Source organism: Larus michahellis, chromosome 9 (genome assembly GCF_964199755.1).
Source record: "Larus michahellis chromosome 9, bLarMic1.1, whole genome shotgun sequence".
Classification (NCBI taxonomy): Eukaryota; Metazoa; Chordata; class Aves; order Charadriiformes; family Laridae; genus Larus; species Larus michahellis.
In genome coordinates, this window is record NC_133904.1 from 22,348,413 (window position 1) to 22,371,306 (window position 22,894).

The following is a 22,894-nucleotide window of genomic DNA, read 5'->3' on the forward strand; positions in this document are numbered from 1 at the left end:
ACTACTAAACAGCCATTTTCTCCTCCTCTCCGGAGGGAAATTGCTCACCATCCAGCTAGAAAATGTTTCTTTAGTGGTTTGCAAAGAGGAAAAGAAAGTCGGGAGTTTCTGGCAAGCAACAGGGGTGCCACAGCCAAAGAGGGGCATTCGCAGAGCCTGCAACACGGACATATGGATGCAGGAGAAATGGAGCCCTTGAAAGTGAGAGAGATGATGCTTATCCAGTTGTGGGTGCTGCAAACTCCCCAGTTCCAGTTCGAACACCACCAGCAATAACCCTGGTTCCTGCCTGCAGACACCCCACGGAGCTGCCCAAGCGCAGCTGCAGCCAAAACCGATCCAGCACTTGAAGCTCAGTTATCGGCTCTGCAGTCCATCTGCAGGCCGGAGTTATTTAATATGAAGAGGAAAAAAAAAAATCCCACCCTTCTCACAGTTTGCAGGGCCAGGCTTCGAGAACTGCTGTGCCCAAGCAGCATCCATCCTTGTCGCTTTTCCAAGGAGAGTGGTGTTGAAGCATCGTTTCCCCGTCTGTTGTTCTAATAGCATTGGTCTCCACCACCCCTTTACAAGGACATCCACTGCTGGGGATTGCCTAGCCAATCTCCCAACCCAGCCTTCAGCCCGAAGTGCTCCAGGGCACGTCCGCCCAAGGGTGACACCTGACTGGCAACAGGAGCCATCGCCTGAGATCCAGGTTTGCCACTGCTCTGTGTCACCCTCTCCTGACTCAGTTTTGGAAAGAGCTTGCAGAGCACCAAGTGCTTCACTTTGAGGTTTGATCTCCCTCATGACATGGTCTCACATCACACTTTCAACTTTGAGCACATTTTCAAGCACCATCTTTTAAGGACCCGTTCCCTCTGCCTTAGCACAGCCCAACCAGCCTTTGGCCTGTGAGAAACATAACATTTTCCTAAACAGAAACCCCAAAGCAGATCCAACTTTCTAGAAATGCCAAATTTTCTAGCCTGAGGCAGAAACATCCAGTACTGCAGCCTTGCGAACATGCATCCGAGGAACTCCACGCGCTGCCCTTGGCCACAGAAGATAGCCACATGGATGCTGAGGAGCCGCTCCATGGAAGCTGGGTTAGAAAAGGGATACCCGCTGATGTTCAATCCGAATCAACAGAATGGGTAAAAAGAAAAAAAGCAGGATTGCAAAGAAACACAAACAAAAGCCGGCAGCCAAACTTTTGTTTGAAAGCCTGTCAGGTCTAGACTGCAACGTGTGAGGAAGGAACAGCTCGAAACCACAGCTGCTAATGGTTATGGATTTGGCAATCAAAATGTCTTTGTTAAAAAAAAAAAAAAAGTTAACTGCCTTACTATTGAGGTTACAAACCGCAGCCTTGATGCATTGTTGCAGTCAACATCCTCCCTGCTGTTTTTGAGAGCTTACATCTGCTGCTGGCAGATCATGTGCTGGCATAGGCTCCCTTCGCGAGGATGCGCGAGGCATTTTGCTAGCCTGCCTTCCTTTCCCCTTCTTCCCACAACGATGCCTGTCACTCCTTGCCTGCTCTGCCCCTCGCATGCTTAGCTGGTACGCAACCAGATCCAGACGCAGCAGGCTGGGATCGCCGCAGGATCCTTCCCCCAGCCAGTCGGATCCATCCGGTGGGTGTTCTCCGCCTCCCAGCCTCGAGCCCGGCTCTCGTCATGTTCCTACACCACAAGCTGTACTTTGATTCAAAGGGCAGGGGAAGCAATTAAAACGTAATAAGTAATAACAGGACTTTGAAATGTAGATTTAATATTCAAACTCGTGCTGGTGCACATGGATTTTAAAATGCTGAGCAGTCTGCCAGGGCTATGGCCTGCAAGGAGACCTGGAGGACTCGGCATTGCCAGCAAACACGGCGCACGACGCACTCCCTTTGCCCTCCCCGAACCGGCGTCGCAGGACCTACAGCCACCAACACCCTTCTGCGGCTCAAATCCCAACCTGAGAAAACACCCACCCATGGTAAACCCTACAAGCAGCGCAAAAAGGGCTTGAGATGTTTATGGAGTGCCTGATGACTCTTGGGGGAAACTGGGTGGACTCGGAAAAATATTCGGTAGTGTACTAGGCTCAGCTGAAAGAGCCGTTTTCATCCTCCTGTGCCAAGGGACAGCGGAGGCAGGGCTAACCTCAGCTGCAACGCAGCCCCACCACCCGCGCTGTCGGATGAGACCTGGCAAGGAGGAGGAAAGAGGTGATGGGGACGAGGAGATGACGGGAAACCACGGCACCTGCTTCTGGCTCAAGCAGCTCAGAGCGCCTGCACCCTGCTAGATACAGCCAAACAACACCAGCCAGCTTCTTAAAGTCCTTTCGTAAATCAGAGTTGCAAAGCAAAGGGGTAAAAATGGCGCAGCCAAGCGCAGCAGGTGACCAAGATCAGCTGAACTTCAGGGAAAAAAACCTAACTTTGGTGGACACAGCCCTGCGCAGATAAGGCATCTGCGTCCCTGCCCTGGTTTACTTCAGCAGCCACCACTCCCCGCGCTGACCCTTGCTGCTACTCCCCGAGGAGGCGTGACGCTGGCGGCTGCTTCCAGCTATTGATTCAATCCCACCAACGTGATGGGATTTCTCACGGCCCAACGCACGGCAGAACCAGGATATGCATCTGAGCGACCGGTCTGTCTGGGGTTATGAAATTGATGACACGGTGAGGAAAGCTTAAGCAAGCAAAGTTCTTGGCCACTTGTACATTTACCACAGCGGCCATATTCCATAGCTGCCAGCTCCTCTGTCATTTGGGGTCACCACCTAAGGGGTGGTCACGGCTCAACCTGATGGAGCTACAACCGGACGGTGAGAGCATGGGGCACCTGAGCAGCAGCCAGGCCCGAGGTCAATTTTATCTAACCCTTGGTTTTAGCATTAAATAAAACACCAAACAGCAAGAAGGCGGCAAGTATCAGTGACCACATCTGAAAGGAGGAAAAAAAAAAACCCCACACCACTGCCTAGTTTGCTGAAATGGTAGCAGAGGCTAAGTCCACAGTCATCATTAATTAAGTCATATGCTTCAGCCTTGGCTTCGTTTTTTCCCTAGGGTCTAGGAAACCAGAGGAGAGGGCAAGCTAGCCTCTATCATTCGATTTCTTTGGCATGTTAATGCATTCCTAAATTAATCATCATCAAGTGACAATCTCTCCTTCATCTTAACAGACTGAGCAGTGGCCTCAGTAAACCTGCTGGCTTATGCAAGGCAGCTGGAGCCTTAGAAGAGTCTCTGATGAAAACCAAAGCACTTCACATAAGGAAAAACTCCCCCATCTCTTACCGTCTATAATCCAAACCAGCTGCACGCCTGCTCCGCTCTGCTCCTAGAACCACAAACCAGGGGGGCTTTATGCGGTGAGAAACCGAATAAAAAGATGCACCACCCCACAAGCCAGACTAATGCCTAATACTCCTTGATCTGGCATTAGGCTACATGCAAAAGACAAATTCAGCTTAGGAGAATTTGGGGACCTGTAAAGTTCAAAGGCCTTTCGTCGGTTGCAATCATTAACAGTCACCGAGATTGCTGCAGAAGGAAGGATATCTGATCTAGCCTTCAAACCCCCACTAAAAATCATTCATTGGTAGAGATGCAATAACTAAACCTCAGGAATGAGAAGGTAAATATCCCGCTGGTGGGGGGTGAGCGAAGGTGCCAGGACAGCCACAGCATCGCACAAACCAGCATTTGTCTCGCTCCGAGCCTGCACTAGGAAACCTTTACTTTGGGGAGAAGGTCCTCGTAAAAAGTCTCTACGTATTTATACTGTTCTTCAAAGTAGATGTTAATGTATATGTTTGTGTTTCTTCCTCTCATTAACTTCTTTCTTAGGAAAATATTACCAGCAGGCCATTGTTCCTTTATTTGGAGATAATCTAAACAGGCACCTTCTGGAATCTAAATATAGGCAATTTCTACCCTTCTTCTTCACATTTCTTTGAGAATTTAAAGCAAGTCCTGTATGCTTCGTGTCCAAGTCTCATTTTTTTGCCGTTATTTTCACAAGGGAGGCAAGAGGAGGGCAAGAGATTAAACACAAATTTCCTGAGAAGGAAGGATGGAGCCTATTTAAATGATAGTTGCAATCTCGTGGCCCAAAAATAGCTTAGACGTGTTCCCTTGTGCAGATTTAGGACACTAAGCGATCACCTACAAATGAAAAATAAACACTTTACTCCCGTCAAACATAATTACCCAATATTTCAACCCGAGATAATAGCTACATCTAGATATCGGCATGTGTGTGAGCTTGCATTCTAAATAAGTCCAAACACACCTATCAACTACTAAAATAACAGCAGCGGAAATGTTCTTTTCCCAGTTAAAGTAATAGTCTCTTGGATCAAAGTCATTAGCAAAATGAACACGGACTTCAGAGCACATTAAAACAGCATAAATGTAAATAGTTCCCTGCTTGCTTTAGACTCTGGCCAAGCCCTGCCTGCACCATCCCATGTTTCCCCAGCGAGCGCTGCTGAAGTCACCGACACCTCACGCAGGAAAAGAAAGGCAGCTCCTTGCTCTGCTCAAGGTGTCGGTGACGTCAGCCCCGGAGCAAGGAAAAGCCGTCGTCAGTGCTCAGATCTCGATGGGGGAAAAAAGAAAAAAGTTTCCAGGTCACCTTTAGCGACAAAAAGCATAACAAAGGGATCATTCTGGTCTTGACCGAGGCTTTTTGGGCAGCTGCCATGAAGAGAAGGAAACGAGCCCAGAACGCGCTTCGAGGAGGTGTAAGATGTGCAAAGCTCAACTGGAAATACTGAGATTTAAGAGCCGCGCAGAGGGAGCTCCGGGCACCAGCCAACCACCCGCCCACAGCAGCGAGGCCGAGTTCAGAAAGCAGCTTTTGCTTCAGGCCCCTGCGAACAAAGCAGGGGACACTTGGTACCCTGGATGGACTTCCCTACCTGATAGTAACTTCTGCTCCTAGAGCAGCTTCCATCCAAAGATCCCAGCTTTGAGCAGTAACATTAGGCACACATAACCTCTGACAGGGAAGCACAGCTTTATTTTCCACGTGGGAAGGAGACCCAGAGGAACGGATTTAACTAATTCATGCAATAAGTAGCACAACTGGGATTAGGGCAATGTCATCCGACGTGATACTGATTTTAATCACAAGGACATCTCTGCTCTGCTCTTCCTCTGCTCCCTGCCAGCTACTGCGTAACAAGATCCTGTTCTGTCATCACTTCTCGCATGGCTCTTGCGGATCTGCAAACCACTTCAACAACCTCAATCGGTCTTCAAAAACTGTACGCAGGGCAGAGCTGCAAGATTGACCCCTCTGAAGGGGTGACGCAAGGCCATCTTACAGATAAATAATGCAGATAAATAACCAGTCCCTAATAATAATGCAAGCTCTTGGGGCAGGGACTCGGTCTGAGTCTGCCAGTGCAGCAGACGGTGAAACAGGGCATCGTCGCTTGATGTTGTTTTTTGAGCACAAGTGTAAAAAAATATATTAAATGAGGATAATGATAGAAAAATACCAGCAGGGTGCCACTAACATCTTCATTAGCAACCTGAGAGAGGATGCAAACAGCAAGGAAATTAAATCTGCAGACAGTACTAAATAGGGAGAGGATGACAGCACCAAAAAGACACAGAAATAATAGAAAAGTCGCAGGGGAGACAGACCAGGAAGAATCTCCCTTGCCTACGGGAACGAATGGTCACAACAGAGAGTCAAAACAAACTTCTGCGGCTGCTGAAAAAGGCAGGGCCACCATCAGAAGGCAATGAGCAGGACAGGGAACTATGTCGTCTTCAGGTGGTGGGTATAACCTGCAAACCTGGCTTGCCCTGCACTTGTGAAATGATTTCTTCCGGAAAACACAGAAGCTTCAAACACGAATTGGTGAGGAGAGGTGTGAGTCAAAGCACAGTGCCTGAAAAGAGCTCCGTGGTGGCTTAATCTCCGAGAGGTCTCTGCTGCTGCACCACGTTACCTTACTTGCTAATACACTGCAGATCTTTAGAAAACATTCTATGTTTTTTGTACGCCACAAGTGGCTAAAACACATCATCTTCCTTTCCCTCTGCCTCTGAAGCGAGGAGGAGTCTTTGCACACCAAGAAACGGCTGGATTACACTGCTGACAATGGCTTTGGTGCCGGTGGCTGATGAACCTGGGCTGAATCATCAGCATGAGCAACAGGGATTTCCTGCTCCCAGCAAGATCCAACTCGGATCTCTGAGCTGGCGCTGCACACTGTTTCGTCCTACTAGCACTTGCAATTAAATTAATCTCAGCTTCCTTCGGATGCTCTTGCTGCTCACAATAGTCCAGAAAAACATACATTTCCTCATAAACCAGCTTTAGAAGGACACTCAGATCTCTTAATTCAACCTTAGCAGCTAGGGAAACAAACGCCGCATAGAGCAATCATGGGAAAAAATGGATCACTGTAAAAAGGCAACAAATTAGGAATTATAAATAGTTTACAATATGGGAGCAGCAAAAAGCCAGTGAGATGTATACCTGCATGTGCCACGGCATCATGGCATTGAGATGAGAGGTAAATCTCTCACCAATAGGTCTGATAACAGCGCTCCTGAAATACACTACTCTTCCCCCAGTGTCTCTGCAGCCAAGCGGTTCCACCGAACTGGGGGGAATTTATAGAGAGCAGAGCTAATTGTGAGGCTCCTCTATGGGAAGATTAAAAGCTAGTTACCTACAGCTCAATTTCCAGAAGCTGTCACAGCCATTTTAGCAATGCCTGAAAAACATACTCACAAAGGGAGAGGGGGAATTGTTAGGGGCAGAAAAGTACTTGCGAGAGACGTATCTTTCCACCAAGAAGAAAGCAAGATTCTCCATTTGAAACCAGTGTAAATCAGTGGATGCTACAGGAAAAAAAAAACCCTACACCCACCTCAGTGTCCTTTCCTCTTCTGTCTCCCAAGGCTTGATCCCATGCAAGGCCAAACACTGCTGCAGATTTCGGTGTATTCCAGTCCCAAAGCTCCCTCTGCTGCTCGTATTCCAACCTCTCCCCATTCTGCCCACGACTGAGAAGAGACACAACCTCATGAGAAATATTCTCTTCATCTCCAGTTTCCAGGCATCTCTCTCTGCTAAAAAACCTCACAGGGTTTGTGAAAGCCAGAAGTGCACTTTGTAAGAAACAGCCCCCAGCTGCTGATGCTTCTCGAATTCTTCATGGCAAGACGATGTCCATAAGCCTGGTGTGGCCTCCTCCTCTGTCCCAAGGAATCCTTTTCTTTCATCTCATAAGATGGTCTTGGTTCACTATCAAGCCCTACATGGTCTGGTGTTTCCCATAAGACCAAGACCTGCCCACAAGGAGCAGTGGAGCGACTAGACATGAAACGGTATCGAGATCAGCTGTGCTGTGCTTGGTACCAACCACAGGCTTTTTAAGTGAAGAAAACACACCCCGAGGAAAGCCACCACTCCAAATTTTAGGCCTGGAGTCAGTCACAGCATCACAGACTCAGACCTCAGGAGGTCTCTAGTCCAACCTCCCCATCAAAGCAAAGTCGACACTGAATTCAGGTGAGGGTGCTCAAGTCTTTGTCCTGTTGGGTCTCGAAAATATTCACAGGTGGAGACTGCACAACCCCTCTGGGCAGTGCCTGCTCCAGTGCTCAGCTGTCCTCACTGGGAAATTTTTTTTCTTAGGTCACACCAAAACCTTTCTTTCAATTTATGACCATTGTCTCTCATCCTCCTGCTGTGTACATCAGCAAAGGGCCTGGCTCTGTCTCTCTATAAGCTCCTTGCAGAAAGTAGGTCTCTCTTCTTCTCCAGCCTCTCTTCACCAGGCACATGCTCCAGCCCCCTGTCATCCTGGTGGCCTCCACTGGACTCACTCCAGATTATCAGCATCTGTCTTATGACCACGGTATTCTAGATGTGGTTTTACCAATGCTGAGCAAAGAGGAATAACCACTTCCGCTGGCCATACTGGGCTGTCATGCCACCAGCCCTCCTTCCTGCGAGGGCTCCCATTCAGCTCACTGGCTGCCAAGATCCCCAGCACCTCCAGCAGAGCCACTCCCCAGCACCAAAGCAGGGCTTAGTCCACCCCGGGTACAGGGTCTGGCGTTGGGCCTTCAGGAAGATCATGTCAGCCCTTTGCCTCCCGCCTATTTAGGTTCCTCTGAATGGCAGCCCAGCTGCTGAGCAGTTCGAGGTAAAGTTCAAGGAAAATAAGTTCAAGGAAAAATCCCCGAGGAACACCATCTGCAATAAGCCTCCGAGGAGATTACAAGGTAACCACCATAGCACTTTGAATCCGAGTGACCCAGCCAGTTATCAGCGTTAGTCCACCCACCCAGACTATAGTGACTCAACTTGGATGCATGCGTGCTGTAGAAGACCAAGCTAAAAGCCTTGCTAAATACAAAGTAAAAGAAATTCACCACACTAACTACTGTATCACAAAAGGTAATCAGCTTAGTCAAGCATGATTTTACCCCTAGGTAAATCCACACTGGCTATTCCCAGTGTCCTCCTCCTCCATGTGCCTAAAATTGGCTTCCAAGAGGAATTGCTCTATGAATTTCCCAGAGACGAAAGTGAAGCCAACTGGCCTGAAGTGTCCAGGATCATCCTTCCTTCCCTTTTCAAAGATGGATGTAATAGTCACCTTTCTACAGTTATCAGGCTCCTCTCCTGACCTCCATAATCTTTCCAAGGTAAGAGTGGCCTCACAAAGACATCTGCCAACACACTCAGCACATTTGGATGCATGCCATCAGCACCCATGGACTTGTATGGGTTGAGACTTCTCAAAAGATTCCTGATTCAATCTGCCTTCCCTACAGGTAGTCCCTCTCCTGCTTGAGCCCTGCCTCTAGGCACGAGACCTCTGGGAGATCCTGTTGGGGGAGCCTGAGGCGAAGAAGGCCTCAGTACCTCAACCTTATCTGTGTCCCTGGTCACCAAATCACCTGCCTCATTCAGGAAAAGGCCACTCAAACATCTCTTGACTTCCTTGGGAGTCTTGATCCATTATGATCTCCAGCTGTCCCTCCTTCCCTGTATACAGGGGCTCTGGATGTCCTCTCTGCAGGGTCTCCATGAAGACCCTGTGGCTCTCCTGTCCATCCTCCCCAGTGGGAGGGTGCTCACCTCCTCTCACAGTTTCTTCTCCTGGTGACTCGGTGTTCCAGCCAGCACACAACTCTTACCAATGAGGCCACTGTGACCTCCAGCTCCAGGAATAAGCACCAGGCAGTTCCAGCAGCTACAGACCTAGATGCCCCTGCTTGGGCCAAGATACCCACTCCAGAGTAGCTGATCCTGCTGGTACCACAGGGCAGGGACAAGGTCCCATAGCACACTACTACCATCGATGCAGAGTTTCTCCACATTTCCACGCCTTATTTTGAGTTTCCACACCCCTTCACATCCTCTACCACACAAATCTCTGCAACAACTGCAAAGTCTCTGCAGGCTGTGCTCAGGGAGTTGTTTGCTGCGCTCCAAAAGCAGCCAAATAGGTGCTAAACCCTTCCAAAGTCCTTCCTGAGGTAGGAAGATCAGCATAGTTATACACAGAAGTAGCAAAAGATTGCTGCCTGGCTGGGCAAAACTCAGAGCAACTCTTTCTATTAGGACTCCCATGAAGTTTCAAGAGCAATCAGTGCTTTAGAATCCACATTGAGGTAAAATGTAAGCTCCCGAGTTTGCCAAATGAGGATGAACACCAGAAATGCAACACCAACGCACTGCAAGTTCCTGTCTTCCACAGTCCAGCCCAGCCACAGCATCCTGGTGCACATCTGTCCGTGCAGCAAAAGAAGCAACGGCTGTCACGAGCCCTTGCAGAACAGTCTCTCAAGCCAGCATCAGTTTAATTAAACAGGCGTGAGTCCTTATTGAAAAGAGTTTCAGAGCATGTAAGAAACTAGTTTCAACCAAACTACCTCACTGCCAGAGAAGCTGACGATGGAGTTAGCCTGTGTTAGTCCACTGCTCCCTTCCATCACTGCTGAAATACATTTGCTTGGTACATTCTCTTTCTAGCCATACAAGACCACACAGTAGTTGTGTCTTCTCCCATTGCAGTCTAAAATCTCCATTCGATGTCTTCTCTAGACCACGTCATGGAGGCGAGATATACTACTTTAAAAGTTTGCTGGCTAATGCAAGTTTGTAAAGGTTTATTTGCTGTACTCACCTGCTCACTAAACTGCTCTTGTGATAAACAATCGGTCACATCCACACAGCCTAGGAGGCACCCTGAGGGATAATCGTTCGGAAATTCCACATCTGCATCAAAAGAAACATCTCATAAGTGGTCTCACAGCCCCACACACGTAGCTGGGGTCTTCTAACCCCCAGGTGCTTTTCCCTCCCACCATGCACTTCTACTTTTTGAGGCACAAGAAAACACACAGCAATTTTAACACCCTTTTTCCAGCTCAGGATCTTCACCATGACAGGACTAAGGTTGGGAGATTTAATTATATATACACCTTTCCCTGCTTAGCTTCTGAGAGAGGAACATACAGTGCAGGAAGAGCTCCTTGCCCCAATGCGGGAGCAGACAATCCTGCTGTATGGCACTTAAGCTGGATGATGTGCAGGAACACAGCACAAAGAAGCGTACAGCCCAGCCACCAGCACCCTCCTACCCACAGGAGTGAATAACTTCTTCCCAAGAACCTGCAGCTCTTCAATCCCGATTTCCACAAGGTCAGAATATACGAAAAGCCTTTAACATCACTGTAAACAGACTGAAGCGCAAGCCACTTCATACGCACGCAAGCACACACTCGATAGCTTGTTGCTTGAGCCAAGAACAAAATGAAGTCCTTTGCTGTCAAAAGCTATCACGGAAGTCAGGTGCAATTCGATGGTGTTTGTGCTTGGAGAACGTGACCAGCTAAAGAATGGAGTTAAAGTCTGCCACCACAGCCATTTGGCTGACAAAACGTAGAGAGGATGAAGAGAATTTCAAGAACAGAAGGTTAAAAAGTGAAGCAGCAATAACCACTCAGCAGAGGAGCCTTTCTGACACTGCTCATTATGTGGCTCAATGTATCAAATAATACAAAGATTCAAGGAGAGAAGTTCACCTTTCCGGAGCAGCATTCTGTAGGTGGTCTCCAGTTCAGAGATTTCCTGAGGGGAAGGTCTTTTAGCAGTAGCTGCAATCCATAACCGCCCTCTATGAGATGTGTACCAGGTCCTGCCCTCCACCCTAGAGAATAAAGGAGGATTTAGGACTTACATTGCAGTAGAAAGCACCCACACGGACAGATTTTTCAATAGAACGTTTTGCTACACAATTCCTGCTGCTAAGCTTTGCCCTCACTATTTAAACTCAAGCAATGTGTCAGCACTACAGAGAAAAGCTGAGATGGGCAAGAAATAATGCCACAAGCAGAGTATGTCCTCACTGCTTTAGAGCAGCAGCAAAAAAGGACATCAGTCCCCTCCAAGTACAGCAGCATGCCCAACACACGTGTAAGACAACCTGCTCGTACAATTCCCTTACAAGCTCAAAAAGTTACGCACAGTAAGCATGCAATCTAGGGACTAATAACGGACTACGCATCTGTATGAAGCGGTCGTTAGCTGCAGCTCAGGCATCAATGCTGCAGCTGTATCAGAGCAGCTGACAGCAGCCCCAGACTACTTGGATGCAGAAGCCGGGGCACATTAAGATTTACAGCATCTTTAGGTCGGGAAGTGAAAAAGCTTTGCTCTCTAAAATGAACAATTCTGTGAAGGAAAGGAAAAAAAAGGCTAAAGAAGACTCTTTGTTCTGTTAGTGGTTGGAAAGGTGAATTAACACGCCCGGGATGCTGCGCTGAAGGCGCTTCTCTTTGCAACCCAATTCCTAGCCCAGAGGGGGAAGGTGGCAGCAAGGGGTGGGTGCATGTGGTTGGCTTTTTTAAACAAAGCCGGGTGCCACTGTTGGCATCTTTATGATGGACAAAAAGAACAGAAGAACATACTTCACATTTTCATCTTATTTGCCTTTCAGAAAGGCACACTGTGACTACAGTGCAGAAATCTTGGCCTTTCTCTACATTTACCCACTGTGAAGTAACTTCTACCTTCCAGGTTAGCTACTTTCATGAAAAGTGGACTCACAAGCTTCTCAAACCATCAGTACAGTGGATGAGGAAGCATGGCTTCCAAACGTGGAGCTACCAGTAGGTATTAGTCACTGTACGATGCAAGCGAGTCCACAGAGGTCCTCTGAGGAGCACAACTTCCCATCTCGCCTACAAAGCAAGAGCTGACCAGGATACATCACAGTTCAGGCCACACCTGTACCTTTTGATTCCTCTTACGAGCAAGGAAGCCCAAGGCTGGTGCATGCTGAGGCACCAGCCATCATCTGAGATCTCCTGCAACTCTCGATCCTGAATCCGCAACCTGTTCCGCTCCGAGCCAGACTCATTTCCAGCGTCCATGGAATGGATGGCTTTCCTGTGCGGGAGCAAACCAGTTTGGTCCACCCACTTCAGAGTGTTCAAAAGAAATAAGAAAAAGGTTAGCACCTCTCTAGGAAAAAAATGTATACCAAGTGCAAATCCTATTTGAAGTTTTCCTTCATTTAAGGACAGAGGTATTACTCTTATTGGGGTCACAATTCCCTCCTTGCAAGCTCACTGCACTTACATGCAATACTCTGGCAGGAGGAAAAGCAAGGTCATGCTCTGCTCTGCGTGGCTTTTCCTTTCTATGCATCACAGCTAAATTACGGATGTAAAGAACAAACCTATCTGCTGGTGTTTCACAGTATTCACAGGAAGGCACAATTTTCAAAGCATATTCACAGCCATCAACACTTAAAACTGGGAATCATCCAACCTCCAAATGCTTCTCATGCACCACCACAATTGCAGTGGAATTGGAAGGTAGAGATTATGCTCTTTAGAAATTGCAAATCTAGCAGAAAAGGCTTCATAAATAGAGCTGAAAAAGCAACACAATCTTAGGCTGGCTCTCAGAAATTCTTCCAAGTTCCTGAAAAAGAGGCAGGAGACTAAAACCCAGATAAACCAAACCTCCCAAGAGCTGGAAACAGAGCAGGGCATTGGCAAACCTTTTCTGTCCCCAACTCAGATGGCTAAAGAGGATCTCTCAGACACAGGGGAGGAAAGAGGTACCACAAACATGGTAGAATTCACAATTCTTGAGCTCAACTATCATAAAGTTAGTCATTATTCTGGTAGAAATCATTCAACCCATACTGACCAAAGGAGCAGGCTGAAGAAGATGGGGATTCACTAAAACACCAGAATTCCGAGTCATCTTTGTGTCCGGGCTCCCAGCTGGCTGGCTCAGCGTGCCACAATTAATGGCTTCAATGGTTTCATCCAGTCTGCAAGCACAAAAAAGAGGCATGAAAATTCCCTGCTTCCCTCGGCAACGTCTCCCTTCTCCCTACACAAACACTTCTGACCCAAAGCATTTTTTAACCACCTCCCCCAGTTAAACAAATTCCTTGCCAGGTCTGATTCCTAATTTGAACAGTCACTCTACTGTAGAAACTGCCTGAATTTGAGATGAATTGGTTCTGTCGAGAGAGGCCTTCTGCAACATCTCTTTCCAGGGCAGCTTTCTCTTTAACAGACATGCCAGCTACTGAAACCCCATGCAAGCTTTGCACAGTTGGGCTTAGGAGGGGGGTCTCAGCAGAGTTGTGCTGAAAGAGACAGTATGCTGCAAGCCAAAAAGACCCTCAAGGAAGAAAAAGATGTAAAACTGCATCCTAGTGTCCGAAGTGCCCTTCAGGGGGCCAGCTTGCTCAGCTTTCCTTACACTTGCTCTTCCAGATTCAGCCAGACCCCTATCCATAATGATTGTCACCTCTCTGTTCTCAGGGATGCCTTCACACTGCCAGTTCTCACTCACTTGCTGTGGTATTCAGCCATGCTGTTGTCTTCTTCCAGGATCTGTCTGCCAGCAAAGTCAATGGTGATTTTTTTGGCAAGCCGAGAGGCGTGACGCAGCTCCCGCAGCTCCTGCTCTCTCTTCTGGAGGGCCTCCCTTTCCTGCTTGGAGAGCCACTGGTTGGAGTCCGTGGCAAAGTAATCTGATTCATCGTCAATGACCTGGGTTCGACGCACACTGGTGAGAAACAACCACAAGAGTAGAAGATGAGCACAGCAGGAGAGTCACAGAGCGCTGCCGGCCCCAAACCTGTCTTCCTACCGGCTCCCTTCTGCTCCCTCTAGAGCTGACTGTCAGGGACACAAAGCAAGGACATCCAAACGGGACCCATTCAAGGGGTTCACTTTTGTTCCACCAAATGCCAATGTTAAGCTGTCTGTAGCTACAGCCTAAATTTTAGAAGAACTCTCTAACATTTCCGTTAAAGGCAGCTTAGCCTGCCAGATAATTTATGGTATTTCACAATAGCCTCACAGTTAGTACCTTACCTTGTCCTGTCAAATTCCAACAACTTGTCTTTGTGTTTCACAGCCATCTCCAGGCCTGCTTTGAGTCTAGCTTCTTGTCGAGGCAGTAAGTCTTTGCTTATAGCATCCAAATTCCCCGAATTTTCAGCACCTGAGACAGAAAACAAATCACAGCTCAACAGTCAGTTGTTTAAAGCCCAGTCTTGGTGGGCCTGGCTGCAGAAATGCCCCCTAAAACAAAGGCCATTTAAGGAGCTGAAAGAAGAACTTTGCACCACAATCAGCACCTTTCCAAACCAGGTTCAAGCCCTGATTTTCCCTCTAGCCCCTTTCACAGACTCCCTCCTTCAAGGGGGAGGAGGGAGTAGTATTTAAATACTACAATGACAACATCTAGGTAGCGTTTAGAGAGAAGGTCTTCGATTCTCTTTCACCCTTCCCTAACAATTTGTGCAGTCCAAATTCCACCCATCACCATCCGCAGGCCTTGAGTCCCCTCCTAAAAGCCAAATTCTCTCACAAGTGTTGTTACCTTCACAAAGAGACCCTTGGTCACGACAGATCACTGACAATTGCCGGTTACGCACAGAGCAAGCCTTCCACCTGCTGCGGTATGAACCTCTCGCAAATGAAATCCTCCCCCACCACACCTCAGCAGGATTTTCATACCAGCTATTGCTAGAGATGGAGAAATCTATTCCCCAAAATGACCTCTTCTTTCCTACTGTTTCTGGCAAGGGGCCAAAAACCAAACAAACAAAAAGCGGGGCAGCGGGGGGAAAGGTTTGCATGGAAGGCACAATGGAACAGACCAATGTATTTCACAGAAGACATCATGCACGCTAATGCCTTCATTTCAGGGAAACAAAATCCCTGTACTTCCCTGTCGTCGCCGATCCACATTTTTTCACTCCCCAGACAAATAGTTAACCACGTTTTAGCTTTCACCTACACAGATAATGCACAACACGAGAGCTGGCAGGGGCAGAAGGGAAAACCAATAAAATGGGTAAGAAAAGGGGATCCTGAAGTACATCAGAATTTCTACAGGAAGATTATAAACAGACCAACTTTGTGATCAGCTGTTACTCTCAAGGACTCATGGGACCTCCTGCCATCTCAGCAGCTCTAAAGAGAAGTTGACACTGAGACCCAGAGTAAATATTTCCCCAGTTCTTCAGCAAAGTGTATTTTTCAACCAAGAACACTGTGACCTTGGCTATATTTCAGCTAAATTCAGACAAACATCCCCATAACGCACAGGTCTTCGCTGGGAGACTGGGTATTATTTCCTCTTGCTTTCCTTGGCTCTGTTCCTATTTTTAGCTCCCAAGATAAGCGTTAGACAAGAAGAGTCATCAGAAAATATTAACCACCACCTCTCTAGACCCAGCAAATCAGATAGCAGCACTTCATCTTCCACAGCACACATTCCACATGAGACTTATCCTAATTTTCAAGGACTGCTACAATGATCCAGTTCATGTGATTGATTCAGGAATGCCTAACGAGCCTCTGGCTAAGGACATTATACGCTGCCATTTGACACTCTCAGTTATCACCTCTGTTGAAGGTCACAAATGCTGCCGAGGGCTTTGCCGAGGGCTTGCTAAGAGGATCCAAGGAGCTGACTTCCCAGCCATCCTTTCAGTGCCCACCACACACACCATGCAGCAACAAGCCCAGTAAATTCTGAAGCAAATAAAGTTCACAAAATGTCCTGGCAATTTACATCCCAGAGAAACATTCAGGTGTCAGCTGCCAAGACAGAATTACCTTTAGACTTTACCAGTAATTCTTTAGAATTTGGATGAATGGACCTAAGACAACTTACACACTAGGGGACACACACACACTCATTCCTACACAACATCAAGGCAACTGTAGCACGGCGAGGCAGAGGAGGGCTCCTGCTGTCGCATTACCGATTGGACTCATTGTATTACAGGTACGTAATTGCTACTGACCTGCCATGAGCTTCTTCAGCAGCTTCTGGCTCTTGTTTGAGTCCCGTTGAAGAATGTCCTGCTCTTCTTTAGTGCATACCTAAGGAAAAAAATGAAGACTTAGGAAGGACATTATGTGCTTGACCAACTTCAGAGCCTTAGACAACAGCTGAGGGCAAGCTGTTCAAAATGGCCACAATAGTCCACACCTCCTTCCCTTCGGCATTATTTACATGGAGAGAATCCTGAAAGTTCATTCTTTACTAAAAGTCACCCACGAGAAATGTACAGCCTGGTCTTTCTTGGTTCTGTGGGTGGGGACACTACCAGGTGATCTCAAAGAATGAGAGATACACTCAGAACCTCCCCAAGCAGATGAGCAATGCTAAACACAGAGGTCCTCTCTCTTGGTAGGCTGCTTAAAGTTAAACAGACCTTTAAAAATAGCAACCAATCTGATTTAAAACATTTTCTTCATCCAACCAATATTTTCCCCTCTCCTGAAGTTAACCTTACTTAATCTGTAGTCATTAACCTGACCCCTTTCTCCAAAAGGTGTCCTTTCAACCAAATACAGGGTGTAAGAGGTATCCCAAATGATGCATGCCGCACAGGTGCTGAAGAGAAGTCAGCACACTGGCCCTGGCCATGTTTGCTGCCCCTTACAAGGCCACCAGGGCTGTGCCCAGGATGGGGCTGAAGCCTTTCACACATTTTGGACGCTAGTGTGACGCACAGGACAGCCACAGGAGACGGTCATACATCAGGAAAGCTCCAAAGTGATGTAAATTTTGAGGGAAACCTCTCCGCTCTCTGATGTGGCACATCATAAAAGAAACACAAAGTGACCTAAAGCCACAGCACTTCTCCTTCCCCTAAAAGGAGATAGTACAGGTTCTTTCCTGCTCAGCTTTAGAGCATGGAGAACTTTGCTAGAGGAACTTTGATCTGAGAAGCTAATTCAGCCCCGTGCCATTTCAAAGCCCTGAGCACACTATGCCACATTTGAGGACGGCAAATAAAAACCACTTTGTCACTAACCAGAGAACCACAGAACAAGCAGGGTCCTGAGCCCTCCTGCTCACAGACAATGCGCCCGCAAACCAAGCAGTTGTTGATGAGCTTGTGCTTCTGGCCCAGGCACTCGCAGGCGTGACGCCCAGGGATCAGGACGGCCAGCTTGTCTTGCCCCTCCTTGGTATACAGGCTGACATATTTGGGCTTCTTCTTAGAGGAACTGCTACTGCTGCTGACTCCACTGCTGTTCTCCTGTGCCTGAGAAGCAAAAAAAATAAACAAACAAACTGTATTCACTCTGCAATACCAGCAGCAAAGGGAAAGCACCGACCCTTGAACAGGCTGGGGAGACTCAGACAAGGGTTATTCTGCCTAACTGGAATGAAACTTGGACCAGACCCCAGATTCAACGGAAAGACGAGCTTAGGCTGCCAGAAAAGGTCCAAGGAATCTAAACAAAGCAAGGACATAAGGATCTTGCAGATCCACTTGATGTTTGCTGCCTCTGCAAGCTAAAACTGCTTGGGTCTAGATGGCAGGCACGCTGTCAGTCCTCCGGACCTGTGTTATCAACTCACGGGTATTTAACGTCTTCGAACAGCAGCTCAGCTACAGCCACGTTTATTTTCAAGGGCTATTTAGGTTATAGCAACTCCCTGTTCATAACTGTGAAGTCCTGTGTGCGCCTGTCCCCAGAAATAGAGCTGCTGTTGGCAGCAGGACCTCTTCACTCACAGCCAGTTCGCCACCCAGCATTTTTTGTGGTTTCCACCCAGCACAGCCAGCTGAGCAGAGGTTTTCCATGCACTGAATGTCCGAGTATTTCACTGTAATGTAAATTCTTCTCCTTGTTTCATGACTTAGCATCAGTGACTCTGTGATTCACCCCTCTGCGTTTCAGTCAGGGACTGCACTGGGTCAGGGTTTGGGTCAGGGACTAAGCTTCGGGTCAGGCTGGAGTAGAGAAACCCCGATCAGAAACAAAGCAAGATATATATATGATGGCTGGATTCATAATGTAATAGTAGAATTCTCTGTTTTCTCCCTCAGACCTTACACTTTGATCAGAGAAACAATAGGTTCCTCCTCCCACCCAACATCTCTAGCAGTTACCGGTTGAGAAGTGAATTGTTGAGAAGTTAATTGCAGGAATTAATTACAGCACAGAAACCATTCCAGAGGAACAGAACAAAGCCAACTCCTACCATTTCTCTGACAATACTCAAAAACAGATGCTTTGAAAAGCAAGCACTACACACTCCAGGCACAAACCTATCTCACAACACTATAAGAGACTGGTTTCAACCATGACTTGTGTGCTAGCCATGACCAAGAAAGACTAGGACTTATTACCCGTAGCTATTTCAGCAAGCAGCACTACAATATAAATGCACTCTCTGGCCTTTAGTTGTCATATCTGTGACACACTTGAAAATCCTCTTGCAGCTTGAGCGCAGCTTTTCTTTCCCTCTCCTCTCCACTGTCTCTCTCGACAATAACAAAGAGGATTTCTCAGAAGCCCTCTCCCAGAAAGCCCGTTTTCATTCTCCGCAGAACAACAGCTCGCTTTCTCTGCCTGCTGCACACTAGAGGATCACCCCTGCTCCCTGCCCCACACCCCAGCTAGCGTCTACTGCTTCTACAGCCCACGTCCTCCCACACTGCTTCTCTCAGTGACAGGGCTGTGCTGTGGCACTAGGACACCTCTTGCCTTGACTCTTTTTACCTGCTCTCAATAGCAGCAGGCTACTGGTTTAGTGACAAGAGGATGCAGCACCTCCAGCACCCCAGTTCTGCCCAACTGGCTTTACTGCCACTGCCAGATCCAAACGCTACTGTCATGAACAAAAAAAAAAACCAAAACCAGATAAAGCGACCTTGGTTAGCAAACCCTGGCAGAGCTTTCTCAGTGTGTCGTCACTGTTTGCTTTTTTTTTTAAATTAAGTTAGAAACTAACCACAAGGAAATGGAACATTACTGTCCATTTCTAACCCTCCAGTTCAAAAAAATGTGAGTTTTTTATCTTACAAACAAATACTTTTACAAAGACTTTGAGCGTTTGCAGCCTCCCTACAGCAAAAGCTTCAATTTAAAAACATAACTAAGTTCCACTACTTATTCAGGTGCGACCCTTACTTTCAGGATTTGGATGTTGCTCAGTCAGCGTTGCACCTGGATAAATCGTGGAATTTAATTATGGGAGGTGCAACGTGCTCGATGTTTATAGCATGAAGGACTCCACTGCAAGTCTAACAACACAAGCCAAGCACAGCACACGTCCACACACGTATTTCTGCAGAGCACACTCTTATGCTTCAGACAGCAATAGACTGATCTGCTGGATTTGACGCAACCCGCCACAGCTGTACAGCTGGATCCGGACCAAAGGAAGGAACCTGGGTTCCCAGCAAGCAGCTCCGAGTCAAAACCCACTCCAGCAGAAATAAAATCCAGAAATTCAGCCTAGCTAATTAGGACATTTAACAGCAAAGATTGTCATATTTGATGCACTGACTGTGGGAAGTGCTGAATGGAAAGCAAGTCTGCTGCAAAAAGTTAACTATCACAGAGGAAAGCAACTACCGCTTGCTCCATGGCCTTGTGCTGCTTGAAAATAGTGGGATTTCCTGGGTTTTAGTGTTTGTGTGCTCTCATTTTGCAGTTTCTTTCATTGCAGCTCAGGCTGTTTATGAATACTGCAAAAAAATGTCTCCACAAAATCAAATACCACCTCAATCTGAACACTAAAGGTGCATGAGTGGAGCTGAACAGGAAAGAGAAACAGCCAAACCAGAGCTGCTGCTCAGCGGAGAGGCACTCACTATGGCTCTCAGATTCCTCCATCTAGCGCCCAAAGCCTCCTCCCTGAAGCAGCCTGAAATATTTCAGTTACCAATTAAAGCTTTATTCCATCCGGCCGGGAAGGTTTACATCCAGCAAGTTCTACCCACTTGGTGGCTTCCTTAATGCCTCAACCTTCACACCTCTGCTTTAAAGAAATAGCTTTTACTACTAATTACAGCAACTACTTCCATCGTCTGCTCTCTCATCCAGGCTTCTTGTGGGGGCAGCAGGGGGAGTAAAATCCATTTTGCGATAGTCGCTTATTGATGATTATTTTACTCTCCAGTACAGACACAAACATACACAATCTTTCTCCCCATCCTTGTATTATCTGCCCCACAGCAGTGAGAACCCCATACACAGGGTATGAGCATGACCTGTCCAAATCCACGCCCAGTTTTGAACAGTCAGTGCACAGGAACAGCCGCCCCCCTCACTGCAACCAGGCGACCGTACAACTCGCTGACAGGACGCTCACAGTGTGGGACCCCTGCCTATCCCATCAGCTGCCAAAGTATTTGCTCAGGTTGTAGCTTGTAGCTGCCATGCTGCATGATATTTATGAGCGAACAAAGACACGCAAACGTATATCTCACAGCAGCTGTGCTGTATATAAGACAAGACAGCATTTGCAGGAGGAGACAAGCATTTATTACACCCCGTGACGTAGCTGGGAAACACAAACATGCTTTCAGGTACATAACCCACTTTGTCATGACTCTGATAATGAAGGATTTGTATTTCTGAAAGCTTATTTCCACTTTCCAATCACATCTTTTGCTAGTGTTCGACACTACCTTTCTCCGCGACCCAGGTTCAAAGCATGCCCTCAGCAGCCAGTGTCAAACAGCCTGCCCCCACGTACCAGACACACTCACCTTGGCCAGGTCAAGGGGGGTTTTTACTTCCTCTACATGTGCACTTGGCTCAGCGTATGCAGGCATCTCCTGCTTGTTCCTTCCTTTGCGTTTACCCTTTTTTGCTTGGTCTCCAGCCCGAGGCACTTCTGAAGTCTCTGGAAGCGTGCATTAGCACAAAGAAACGCTGGGTAAGTACCAGCAAGAGAAAGATGTCCCCGAACTCTTGGTGAATGAAAATTGGCTTTACACTGTCATGACATACAGAAATAGGAACAATCACAGGCGTTTGTCGCATGTAATTGTTTATAGACAGAATAACTGAGACAAGCTTATTTGAGACTTCAATTCCTTCCTCCCCATATCACTCACCATCCTTTTTCCGATACACTGGCAAAGGCTCAGAGGGCAGCTGGGAGGATTTCCGCCACCTGGCCAGCAGTTCCTCCACAAACCGACTCTTCTCCCCATCGGTCCCCTGGATGAGGTCAATGACGTACTCCCGGATCTCGTCCTCGTTTGTTATTGACAAGATGTACCTGCAAGAGGACAGGATAGAGAAAAATGAGTGAGGGGGCTTTTGTTCTGATCTAATCAGATCTAATGGTCTAATCGCACGTGTATGCAACGAGTGCAACACAGCTCTCCTCTTCACATCAGGTTTCTGCAGAAACCATGGTAAGGAACGGGTTTATGAGTCAAATTTTGAGACAGACACTTTGGGAAAGCCTTATGAAATTTTCAGACAGGCACTTTGGGAAATCCCTTGTGGTTGTTTCACTTGAAAAAACTAAAGGTAAATTATCTTTCTCCCCCTATTCCAGTGCAGAGTGACACCCCCCCCGCCCTTCTGCCAAACACTAAAAAATTCACTCCGCGACTCCAATTCCTACCAAGTCATGTAAAAAATCTAACCATAAACCAACAGGCTCCTGGTCAAACACCAGGAGACAGCGGCATGCCCTTCCTCACTTACCCACAGGGACCCGCACCCCTCCCCGCCACCACCCGCCCCCCGGTCCCCTCACAGGGCACCCACCCGTGGGACAACGCAGGGTGCGGATCCCCCGAGAGCGGCTCTGAAAACGCCATCTTCCCTCTGTGGTAGCCGAGGGGCGACCCGGAGGCGACGCGAAGGGCCGCCGCGGCCTGTCGCGGCGGGCCGGGGAGGAGGGCCCCGCTAGGCCCCGGCGGAGGATAGGGCCCCGAGCGGGGCCCGCCACGGCTCCCGCCCGCCCCGGAGGCCCCGGCCCCGCTCACCTCACCACCTCCTCGCCCACGTCCAGCCCGAAGTCTCCGCGCAGGTGCTGGACGCACCAGGCCAGGAGCGGACTGGGCGCCGCCATCTTCCGCGCGGGGGAAGGCAAACGGCGCCGCACCGCCCCGGCGCCCGCCTTTCCCCGGGAACACGGCCGGGGACACACCGTTCCGGGGCTCCCCACGGGGCCTGAAGGCGAGGGAGAGCGGTCCTTGTGCCCGCTTCGCTGCCGGGGAAGCGGGGCAGGGGTACGGGGTGAGGCCGGGGCGGCGGCAGCAGCCCCTGCCCTCGCTGAGTGAGCAGCCTGTTCCCAGATCTCTTCGCTGGTGCCACACGGGAGGTGACGTTGCCAAAGACAGGCCTCTGCTTTGTTTCTAAAATGATTGTTTCTTACTAACCTTCTTACCATGTGAGAAAATAGCTAACTACTGAGACTTTCTTACCGTGTAAAAAAATAGTTAGTCACTGAGCTGATGTTACAGATAGTGCTAATGAGGAGACAGCCAGAAGTAGTTAATCACCAAGGACGAGAGAACAAGAAGTAGTTAATCACTTCAAGGTTCTTCTGTACATCAAGTATGTGCTCCCATACCAATTAGGACTGAG

General features: G+C 48.1%; 1 protein-coding gene across 4 annotated transcripts in view; it reads right to left on the reverse strand.

The window, feature by feature from the left end:
- TRIP4 (thyroid hormone receptor interactor 4) overlaps positions 1 to 22,894 on the reverse strand; it is a 35,766-nt gene that overhangs the window by 12,040 nt on the left and 832 nt on the right. For 2 of the 4 annotated variants that reach the window (XR_012588936.1, XM_074599717.1), the window contains exons 1-11: positions 22,291 to 22,445; positions 21,403 to 21,569; positions 21,052 to 21,188; positions 17,353 to 17,586; positions 16,333 to 16,411; positions 14,387 to 14,516; positions 13,860 to 14,075; positions 13,200 to 13,326; positions 12,273 to 12,460; positions 11,063 to 11,187; positions 10,162 to 10,253 (exon numbers count right to left, since the gene is read on the reverse strand). Coding sequence is in view for 3 of the 4 variants with exons in the window: in XM_074599717.1 (XP_074455818.1) it covers positions 10,162 to 10,253; positions 11,063 to 11,187; positions 12,273 to 12,460; positions 13,200 to 13,326; positions 13,860 to 14,075; positions 14,387 to 14,516; positions 16,333 to 16,411; positions 17,353 to 17,586; positions 21,052 to 21,188; positions 21,403 to 21,569; positions 22,291 to 22,376 (1,581 nt within the window). In the remaining variant the exon portion in view is untranslated. Of the gene's footprint in view, positions 1 to 10,161; positions 10,254 to 11,062; positions 11,188 to 12,272; positions 12,461 to 13,199; positions 13,327 to 13,859; positions 14,076 to 14,386; positions 14,517 to 16,332; positions 16,412 to 17,352; positions 17,587 to 21,051; positions 21,189 to 21,402; positions 21,570 to 22,069; positions 22,585 to 22,894 lie in introns of those variants that run through there. The other 2 variants (XM_074599715.1, XM_074599716.1) reach the window with 2 other exon arrangements.